The sequence below is a fragment of the Nanorana parkeri genome, unplaced genomic scaffold (genome assembly GCF_000935625.1).
Source record: "Nanorana parkeri isolate BGI_ZX_2015 unplaced genomic scaffold, ASM93562v1 scaffold666, whole genome shotgun sequence".
Classification (NCBI taxonomy): Eukaryota; Metazoa; Chordata; class Amphibia; order Anura; family Dicroglossidae; genus Nanorana; species Nanorana parkeri.
This window is the reverse complement of record NW_017306934.1, coordinates 1592496-1604092: the sequence shown is the minus strand read 5'-3', so window position 1 is coordinate 1604092 and position 11597 is coordinate 1592496. Positions and strand designations below refer to the sequence as shown.

Sequence of the window (11597 nt, the reverse complement as noted above, 5' to 3'; positions counted from 1 at the left end):
TTAACAACAAAAGGAAAAAAAAACCTCATAAAAAAAAAAAAAAAAAAAAAAAAAAAAGGAAAAATTATATTATAATATACACACAAACACAGGCCCGGCGCAAGTGCAAGGCAACACAAGCGGCCGCCTGAGGGCGCCAGAGGAGTGGGGCATGAAAAATCATATAACCGGTGGATGGACGGCGCTCCCGTTAGTGTAAAACAAACCCCGCCCCCAGTTCTCTGCTGCGAGTGCTGACTGTACTCGTCACCCCTGGCATGAGTTCTCCCGGCCAGTGTGTGGAGTGTAGGAAGAGCATATGAGAGGAGTACCCGCCCCCTGCTGTGTGCGCTGATCTACCCGAGAGCCGTGACATGTGCCTTGCAGTAAGTCCTCCTGGCCAGCTTGTGGACTGTAGGAGGAGTGTTTGAGAGATGCCTGCCCTTGTTCTCCGATATGCACAGTACTCTGGAGCTGCGAGGTATGCATGTGCCCCCTGTTCTGTGTGTGCGTGCCCCCTGTTCTGTGTATGTGTGCCTGCCCCCTGTTCTGTGTGTGTGTGTGTGTGTGTGTGTGTGTGTGTGTGCCTGCCCCCTGTTCTGTGTGTGTGCGCGCGTGTGCCTGCCCCCTGTTCTGCGTGCGTGTGCCTGCCCCCTGTTCTGTGTGTGTGTGCCTGCCCCCTGTTCTGTGTGTGTGTGCGCGCATGTTGTGTGCCTGCCCGTGTTCTGTGTGCGTGCGTGCCCCCTGTGCTATGAGCGATGGTGGTACTCTGTAGCTGCAAGGTGTGTATGTGTGTTATCACAAAGCAACCAGGATCAGCGCTGATCACACACATAATGAAGCTCATCACTCATAACTGTGCCGCATAACAAGCCGCCGATACCGCCTTCAGAAATGCATCCCACCAAACACCTGCAACCCATCTACACCACCTGCGTGCTACACCCCCTTCCCGCACACCGAGCCCAGGCCGCAAGAAGTCTGCCCCAGCAACACCTGTAGCTCACTGCTAGCCCAAAAAGCCTACGTTTTCCTGGACAGCAGTGAGCTGCGGTTCCCATGTGCGGAGTGTGTGGCTTCTCACATCTGCAGGGCTCAACTTACTATGGCCAATTCGCCTGCCTCTGGAGCAGCCTTTCAATACTTCATAGAAGAGAGTGCAGAGGAGCCCTCGAGACCCCGCACAGTCCTGAGATCCTCCACAGACCTCCTGAGACCCATCTGGGACCCCGCGCATCCCTCTTGTGACTCCGCACAGCAGGCCGGCACCCTGGATCAGCACAAAGTATGTAGCTTCATATCATTCTGCATGTGTAATGCATTACTGGGATTTGTAGTCTTCCATAGCTGGTTGCCATTCAGCAAAAGTACTTTGTAACTTAATGGCATCAATTACTACACAACCTATTAAACCAACCTACCTAAAAAGGGCAGGTAAAAGACAGAAAAATCAAGTATTTTAAAGCTTTCCATTGTACTGTTTTTTTTTTTTTGCTGGTGGCTTGATGTGCATTAAAAAACTATTGGTTGCTTGGTGCACACAAAAACATTTGTTAGCATTACATTCAGCGTTACATTTATTTATTTGCTAATGAAATTCTTTGTTTCCATCTTACTGGTGGCTAGATTCCATGGTTGGCAGCAGAATGTAAACAATGGGGAGAAATAGCCAGCCTGCTATTGGCCATTTCAAAGGCAATAGCAGGCTGGCTATTGTTCCTGCCCGCTGAGCAAAGTTCTCTCTCAGGTCCGCTTCTCTGCTCAGTAGGTGGGGATTCAATAGCCAGCCTTCTACTGCAATTTGAAATGGCCAATAGCAGGCTAGTTATAGAAACCACACCCACTAAGCAGAGGATAGGACCATAGAGAGCTAGGGGGTTTCAATAGCCAGCCTCCTATTGGCCATTTCAAATTGCAATAGCAGGCTGGCTATTGTTCCCACCCACTGAGCAGAGGAGCGGACCTGAGAGAGAACTTTGTCAGAGCTGCTCCCCTGCTCAATGGGCGGGGCTTCAATAGTCAGACAGCTATTGCAATTTGCTGTAGTCAATAGCAGGTTGGCTATTGCTCCCATACAAAACACTAAAAATCCCCAGCTAGCCTGCAACAAAACAAATTACCCTGTCAACAGTATGCGTTAAAAACAGAGGTTTTAGTTGCACAAACTTTTGGCCAAAAATATGTAGAAGCCACACTGCCGCGCCAAGGCACCTCTGCAAAGTGTGGTCCTAACTCTATGTATCCGAGTCTCCAAGTGTGAGCATATTAATGCAGTCGATAAATTGCATGCAGGTGTACCAGGAGGTAGCCTACTCCTCCTTATAAGGTGCAGGGATGCACTGTAGGCCCAGCAACCAAAAATGCACGCTGGGACCCCCAGTGCGTCCCCACATCCAAAATAGTCAAACTAGAAAAACATGGTACCTGCATGAATCTATAACCAGCCTTTATGGCAGGGGATTTTTTGTCTTTTGTATTGTTGTAAGCCTTCCCATGTGCGCCCTGCCATAAAGGCTGGTTATAGATTCATGCAGGTACCATGTTTTTCTAGTTTGGCTATTGCTCCCAGCTGCTTCCATTCACCTGTCGGCGGCGGAAACTAGCGAGCAGGTAAATGGGGCTGCGGGGGAAAGCATGGGAGCCATGGGGATGGTTGCTTGAGAGTTATTAACCATCAAGCAACCAGAAACTACTGTTATCCGGGACCTACCGATCCCTTGGAAGTACCATGCATTTGTTGTAAACAAAGATTTAATGCTGTACCCAGTATACAGGGTTCACAGAGGACTATGGATTTTCTAAAGAAAGACAGGAGTACAGCAGAAGTTGCCTACCTTCAGACTGCCTCTCTCTAATTGAAACTTGGTAGCTAAAACAGGACAAAGATAAGAGATAGAGAGAGATAATTAGAAGCCTCTGCAGTTTTTTTCATTTCCGTGTGTAACTGAGTGAAACTATTGAGCTCTATAACCAGCATGATTTTTTTCAACAAGAAGATAAGAGAGCCTGGAAAATGAAATGAGCCTAGAGCTCCACTTGCTAGCTAAAAATGAGAATTGAAGATGTATGCAATTTTAGATGCCACTTTAAAAAAAATAAAAAAAAAAATACATGTTTTAGTCCTGACCGTATTATTGCAAATACATAGAAAACTCCGCCTTTTTTGTTTTTGAAAACAAAAATAGAAGTGGAGAAATGCTGTTTTAGCACACAGCCATAGACTGGAAGCATGTTACATGAAACTAGAGATCTTTTCTATTACAGCCCCTCTATAAAATTAATGCTTCCACATCTGTGCTCCCTTCAGCTTCCTAAAAAATTGCTTGTGGTACATCTGACTTGTATCTCCATTATAAAAAGACTAATAAAACATAATTACAAAAGAGCTAAAAAAAACAGCAGAAGCACTGACAAGAGACAAAAGACCACAGGTTGGGCACCAGGGACTGAACACCTCTTAATAAGGTTATAAAAGGGCAAATTCATTAATAAATATATTTAATAATATAGTTGTAGCGCTCACCCCCGAAGGAGCCGCTGAATAACCGGATATTTCTATCCCCCTGCACCAATGTACCGCCCAAATCGTGGATCCGAAGCACACCAACACACCATAAATTGATCTTATAGCAGATTTACTGACAAATCAGGAATGAAGAAATATAATACAATAGTAATGACACGACACTGATCACAAACAAAATGTGTAGCAATAGGCTAGGGCGCTCTGCAACTCAGTAACTGCAGCTATCTCCTGTCAGCACTTGTGTGCAAGGCCAATTGTCTTTAAATGTCCTCCCTTGAATGGGGTGTATGTCCCTTTAAGGTTTCCCTTTGGCAATGCCCAACCCTTCCTAAACTACTGGCCAGTAGTGGTGTCCTAAGCTAGCCGGCGTTGGGGCCCCTACTGTAGTGCAGGTATGAACAGGTTGTCAATGTGGCCAAAGTCCTCTCACCAATCCTCAGGCCAGTTGGAAAGATATGAAGACTGCTAGCAGAAGCTGGACGTCCGCCCTCTATCTTCAGTTCAGGCGAAGTATGGGGAAGTCGTCTGGGTCCCTGGCAAGAGGTTTTCCCTCATCCAGGATGTTTGCCGTCGTCTCAGTTGGCTCCGTCTGGCTCCCTCTGCTGGGCTGGCTGGATCGGCCGTGCGACTAGGCCTCGACGTCCTTTGCGGTAACCGCGTCACCGGACCTCCCTTTAGGCACTCGATCGGGTCCTCTCCAATTCAGCAACCCAGGTCAGTCTCTCTGTACACTGCTGCACAGAGCCTGTGTGTCCTTATATGTCAGAAGTGACCACACAGCTCTGTTGCACACAGTCTTAGCCCACACAGGTCTGTGATAGATAGATAGGATAGATAGGATAGATGATAGGATAGATGGATAGGATAGATAGGATAGATAGATAGGATAGATTGATAGGATAGATTGATAGGATAGATTGATAGGATAGATGATAGGATAGATGATAGGATAGATGATAGGATAGATGATAGGATAGATGATAGGATAGATGATAGGATAGATGATAGGATAGATGATAGGATAGATGATAGGATAGTAATAACAAATATCTAAAAGGTTGTCTATGGTCAAAATCTAAAAATAAATCTGTCTTTCTATATTGAGTTTCCATAAGTTCTATCGCACTCCTAATAAACAGATCCATCTAGAAGTTTGTAAACTTACATATTGAAGATGTCCATAGAGTGTACTTCCTCAATGCACTGACACAGTGTCACTCAGCCCTGTGAATGTGGATTTACTTTTGGCACCACTTTCTCAGAGCCTGTCCTATGAACTGAAGATGTTACGAGTAGATTCACCTACAGGTATTCTTCGAATATTGAAGTTATTCCTAAAAGCCACAGCCAAGGGTTCCATTATCATAGAGAACATAAATAAGTGACAAGGGACACCCCTGACAAGTCCCATTTGTGATAGAAAAGGGTTAGGAAAGCAAGCCTGAGCCCTGAAGTAAAAACTGCAGTTAGGGAGAGATATGCGGTCCTGGACACAATCTATCTGCAGCCACTGCTTATAAGAACCTGGGATACCGATCACAGGTTTCCGCAGTACACTTGCCAGACCACGACCCGTTTAAGACATCTGAATGAGGCCAAATTCATATGTTTAACTTCCTCACACTGTAGTTGGAGTGCTTTGACCGTTTCCCTGCCAGCACTGTAAGCATTATTACACTGGCTTTGGGCCCCTATAAAAACAGACTCCCGGCGGCTATCATTGTTCACCTGTATAAAGCCGACTAAAAAGCTGCCAGATCACTTCCAGGGGCCAGTAAACCTAGGAACTACCCCCACCCCACCGTTCTTCCTTGGCTCCGCTGCCCTCCTGTGGCCTTGGGATCTGTACCATGGGTATAATTGGGTAGCGCAGAGACCAGCGAACATCCATTTGCTGATTTCTTCCCCGCTGAATGCGGCACGGATTGCATAATTTCCGGATTCTTAGCGGTCATTCCCCGGCTAGAGAAGTGCAAAGGTGATATTAGGAGTCCAATAGACCCCTAGTCTAACCTTAAAGAGAACCTGTGACGTCCTATGCTTGTGAGCCCCCCTATGTGATAACAATTAAGTAGATACAAAATTAAGTTAAATAAAAGTAAAAATAGCCCCCCAATTTTTTTTTTTAAGCCCCAGTCAACATGCACATACTAATACAAACATGCGTCAGGTCTGCCTACGTATGAAAACGATTGTGCCATACCTTACGTATGAAAACGATTGTGCCATACCTTAGATATTGCCGCATGCGACAGAGTGAGAGGAATAAGTCTAGAGCCAATATTCACAGTTACCTCTAAACTGATGTCCTGTACAGGTCCTTATAATATTTGTACAATTTAAGATCCCGTATTATTTGCACCGTTTCGCAGGTGCCCACAATTTTTAAGCTTGGCATGTTGGGTAACTATTTACTCGGCACAACCTCATCTTTTATATTTAGAAACGATTGGGTATTATATTGAGATTTTGCGCACTAAAACCAACTTGTCTATTTTTTATTGAAAATGTGGACATGATAAAGAGCTGCGCTAATATTATGCAAGATCAAAATTTGCAGCTGCCGCCATTTTATTCTACAGGGGCTTTGCTTTCAGGAAATATATAACTCAGGGGAGAGTTTAAGCAATTTAAAATGTGTGCATAAAAGACAAAAACCACTCTGGTAGCTAAAGGGTTAAAGGCTTCAAGGAACCCCCAAACAGCTTTGTTAAAACTTGGCTGCACACACTGCTGTTTAGGCCCCATTCACACCTAAGTTTTTTTTGTTGTGTGTTGTCGCATATTTCTGTATGCACAATGCTCAACATTGACACGCCTATTGAAGCTGTTCATATTTCTATGCTGGGTCACTTGAAGAGGCACGTGCGTGCATTTTTGAGCTCCATAGACTTCAATGTAAAAGGCTGGAAATGGAAGGCACAAGTGTTTACGCATCTGAAGAACTGCTTTGCAAGGGCCAAAACAAATACGTCTGAAGCTTGATACCTGTGCAAAAACACTTAAGACCAAGCTTTTAAAATGCTTTAACAATGTGCAATTACACTTTTAAAGAAATGCAATTAGACTTGGCTCTACAAGCTGAAAGGAATCCTGTATAGGGCCTTGTACATGTGGGCTTTAGTATGTGAAAAAGCAATGTGTATGGCAAGCTTGTACAGATGCATACAGAGGCTTGGAGCAAACCCAGTTTGCCGGTGTTTACCCAATCCAACGCAAAACTGTGACCAACACACCCCCCTCCCAGCCCAATCAGTTGTGGCAGGGGCATTCCCCATCCCTTTGCGACGTGTAGCTGCAGGGCAAGGAATGTCTCAGCTGAAAGGGCAAAAACAGGAGGATAGTCACAAATGACAAGGAGGGCCGAGGCGCTGAACACGTTTTTCTCCTCAGTATACACTCAGGAGGGAAACGCGTTTGACGTACATGATAAAACACATAGTTCAGCACAAAATATACTTCAGTGGTTGACGGAAACCGAGATACTACAAAGACAAAACTTAAAGTGACATTAAACCCTCAGATTTTTTTAACATAAAACAATACTGTAATGGTTGTTTCCCTTCTCTTTGCTGCTCTTCCTTTTAAATCTGTATCTGTTTTCATGCTGGGCAGAGCTTCTGTTTTGCAGCAGACTGCCTTGTCTCAGGAATGGATACATGGCGTCTGTGTGCAGGTTCACAACCTTAACCAGCACTACAGGAAGAGGCACTCAGCTGCAAAGGGAAGTTCTCCCCAAGCATGAGAAGACATGAGGATATAAAAAAGGAAGAGCAGCAAAGAGAAGGGAAACTACCATGAATTACAGTAAGGCACACATTATAGTATTGGTTTATGTTCAAAAATCTGAGGGTTTAATATCACTTTAAGTTTTGTCGATAAATGCAAAGTAATGCTCTTTGGGATTAAAAATAAGCAAATGGGCTATACAATCATGGGTATGCCACTAGGGAAGTCAGAAATAGAAAAAGATTTGGGGGTCATAGTAGACCACAGATTGATTAATAGCTTGCAGTGCCAGGCTGCAGTAAACAAAGCAAGTAGAGTCCTGTCCTGTATTAAGAAGGGGATTTATTGCAGAGACAAGTCTATAATTGTGCCACTTTATAGATCGTTGGTCCGGCCTCATCTGGTAGTATGCGGTCCAGCTTTGGTCACCAGTCCACAGAAAGGATGTCCTTGAGCTTGAAAGAGTCCAGCGGAGGGCAACCAAACTAATTAGGGGAATGGAGGACCAGAGCTATGAGACACGACTACTAAATTTAAACATGTTCACGTTAACACCATAACATACAGGTGTACAGGTACACTTAAGAATGAACTGATACAAGGACCTGTGTGTGTGTGTGTGTGTGTGTGTATGTATGTATGTATGTATGTATGCATACATATATACATACGCACACATCAGCAATAGGTTGGACTTTATGGACTTAGGTCTTTATTCAACCTCAAATACTATGTAACTGATTGGCCCAGGAGGGGGGGGGGGTCTAACAGTTTTGCGAGGGCTTCCGAGAACTGGGTTCTCCAGCGTTCGTGATGAGTTGGGCTTGGTGTGAACTCAGTTTGCCCAAGCCTGCTCAAAACAATGACCGCCACCCCCGGCCCAATCAGTGGCATCAGTTGTGGCAGGGACAATCTGTGCTCATTGTGACGTGTAGCTGAGAAGCAGGGCATGTGCCTGCTGCAACTGAGGGGTGTTGGTCAAAGTTTTGCACCAAGCCCAGGTTCATCATCACTGAGCACTCAACGTGAGGAATTTAGAGGGGGGAAAAAAAACTCCAGCTTCCCACTACCCCCACACTGCAAGGGTTAAGTGCTCATTTTTGTCTAGGGGATCAAATAGAGCAGATGTACTCACCTGATCCTTGGTCCTGCTGGTTCCTCCTGGCTGCTAGATCGGTCCCCACAGGCTCTCCTCTCCTGGGCTTGGATGGTCTAAGGAACACTGATGTCATCACATTTAATGCAGGTCCATTAAACAAACCATGGGGTCCCCCCTGAAATCCCTTAATGTGGGCAGCAGCCTGGTAGGGCAGGAAGGGGGGACGAGCGAGCACATGCCCTCAGAATTGGAAGAGTAGGGGTACAAGTACTCTGCACTAATTCACAAGGGAGGGGGGGCGGCATCTGGGTGCCCCTTTATGAGAGGGGGAACCTAGAAGCAGATTTACATTGGGGATGGAAGTGTCCTCAAAGAAGCAGGGGCTGCTGCAAAATAACACAGATCTCTCATTTTTTACATTTTGTAACAATATTCTGTTACTTTGTTTTCATTTGAGATACACGTGCAGAGAAGCCATAGCGCCCCTTGCTGTGTTTAGTTCCGAATGAAATTCGTCTATCTGAATTTAGCAATCAAAAATTCGGATTATTTCGGTCATTCAGAAATTCGGATGCATCCGAATTTACAGAAACTCGTACGGATTTCAATTCAGAACTAAACAAAAATCGCACATATCTACACTGCATCTGTTAGCCCCTATTTGACAGCAATAAAATTAACATGCGAAAATGACGATTACTAGACAGCAGGCTTTCAATGAGCTTTAATTAGCTCTGAAGCCTGCTAGCAGCTTCATTAAAGTGACAGCGAGCTCTCTCATTAAGACTTATAGCCCATATGTACAAGGCCCAGGTGAAATATAGGGCCTGTCATTGCTGACCCTACTTTGAAAAAGCTAGTTGCCTGGCTGGCTCTAAAAATATTACTTCCAGAGTTAACAATTCAGAACAGCATACAGCAAGTCAGAACTCCCAGTGTACTTATTCAAAGCCAGCGTCCTAAAAAGTGTTATAGTATTTGGTGTTGGATAAAGACATAAGTTCATCAAGTCCAACCCATATAGGACCACGCATCATCTCATTCAAAGATGAAGTCCTTGTATAAGTATTACTTCTAGGCAATTAGCATTATGAGAAGGTGAGGACTTTAAAGGCAAGTGTATACACTTCCACAACATAGGTGGAGCATGTGTCAACAAGGCCGGCCTTAGTCTCCATTTACATCTCTTCGATGATGCATCATACCACATGGTGATAGTTTACTACAGGGCTGGACAAATCCTAGGAGCCAGGTTGCCAATGCCCTCCAAAAAGGACAGCTGGCACCTAGGTTTTCTCTAGTTGGTGTCAATGGAGCCGACTCCTGGATTGGACAAACTGGCTCCTGCATTTCACACTCATGTGCCCTCCGCGGGGTTACTATGCGATGTGGTGCTATGCAACGCACATGCGATGGATAGGTGCGCAGGGGTGCCATTAAAAAGGTAATGACACTGCAGGGCACCTAACTTTGCAAAATGCTGTGCAGGATGGCTTGCAGTATCGCCAAGCTCCCGCATCGCAGATATGTGAATGGCGGCTTAGTAGTGTGATTAAGCAACTAAAAAACAAAACCACACGTGTAGCTGTAGCATCATGGGATAAAATACATCACCCCCTCCCCTTTTAGATTGTAAGCTCTCATGATCAGGACCCTCCTAATCCTCTTGTATTATAACTGTACTGCGTTTATTTTGTAAAGCGGCATGTCAACTGTTGGCACTATATAAATCCTGTAATATAATAAATAAAGTAGGGCTTGACTTACCAGATATGACCGTGTCTCCATTGAGATACAACGTCATCCCCAAAACCATCAAAATCCCCAACGCGAGAATATAGGGTCTGCGTCTCCCCCAGCGGGAGCGACAGTGGTCACTGGCGGAGCCCACCACTGGCTGTAGAACGAACCCCAGGAGGGGGCTGATGAGCCAAACAAAGCTGTACAAACTCCTAGGTAGGCCCACACTGAGCAAAACCGGAGTCACGAAGGCCGCTTCAACGGCGTAGCAGAACTCCCTCCCAAACATGGCCATGCTGTGCATGATCAGCCTGCCAGTGGACCTTCTAGGGGGCTCCACAAGTTGAAAGACCCCCCCATCCATCTGCTCAAGGCTGCTGCCACCGCTGCTGGCGAACTCCATGTCCTTGCGAGGTGGACGTAGGCTCACGCTGTCCATGTGGGCTGCGGGCTGCTGAATCTCTACATCTTTGGAGAGTGTCATGGTGGTCCAGTGACTGCTGATTAGTTGTGGAGGAGGATCAAACTTCCACTCCGCTTTTTATGAGAGGCGTGACTGCAGTCCTTTCACAGCTGGAAGATCACAAGTTAGAGAGAGAGAGGAAAAGAAATAATCATGTGAATGTTCTAATCTGCAAACCATTCCACTTCCCCGGGCTGCCTACTCTCTGTTTACAAACTATTCATTCACAGGGAGCCGGGATATCACAAGATGAACACACTCATTCCTTCCCATCCAATGCAGCTGCCATTATGGATGCAACTGTAGATTGCTGCCTTTAGTAGACATGTCAATTTTGTTTTGTTCCGAATGGATATTCGTATGAATTTCATTAAATCCGTACATTCGGTGCTGCTCATTTAACAAAAATTCGGATCCAAATCAAAACGAAACTGAATCGGACATGTGACTGTTTTCTGGCAAATCAGATTTTTTTTTTGGCTCTTGGGGGTTGCATTACAGGCACGGTCATGTGACTTCCTGTTGTGGATCATTCTGAAATGAAAATTGGGACAGATACAACATCCAAATCAGAAACCGAATTGAATTTCGGATGTGAAAAACAAAAGGCATAAAAATCTGAATCGATCCAAAACTAAATACATTTTTTGCGGGGTTACGTGTCTAGCTCATAGCCACAATTCTGGAAAGCGTGACTGACCTGTGATTGTCCGCTGAATCATTATAGAATATGAGACCTTGGCTATAAGAGTTAATAAAGGGGTAAGGACTTGTTCACACCTCTGCGTTTTTAGAGCTCGTGTCAGAACTCAAAACAAGGCATGGGTCATAGGAACACGTGTTCATCAATGAGCCCGTTTACATCTTTGCTCTGCGTTTTGAAAAAAGAGGCGTGTTTATTTTTCTGTGCGTTTTGATGTACTGTGAGGCCCATATCAGATGAAAACACATATAGAGTGCATTTCAATGTGTTTTCATGCATTGCCAGGCCCTAGGGTTGCCACCTGTCCCGGATTCACTTGGACAGCCCGGGTTTTGAGTCCTGTATGTGCTGTCTCTGC

The 11597-nt window shown here is 45.2% G+C and overlaps 1 protein-coding gene across 1 annotated transcript in view; it reads right to left on the bottom strand.

Moving 5' to 3' along the window:
- The window catches only part of SLC45A2 (solute carrier family 45 member 2), a 103368-nt gene extending 92772 nt beyond the window's left edge, over positions 1 to 10596 (bottom strand). Inside the window, exon 1 of the mRNA XM_018563460.1 lies at positions 10101 to 10596. Coding sequence (XP_018418962.1) covers positions 10101 to 10557 — 457 coding nt within the window. The 5' untranslated portion in view covers positions 10558 to 10596. The remainder of the gene's footprint in view (positions 1 to 10100) is intronic.
- Positions 10597 to 11597: the final 1001 nt, after the last annotated feature.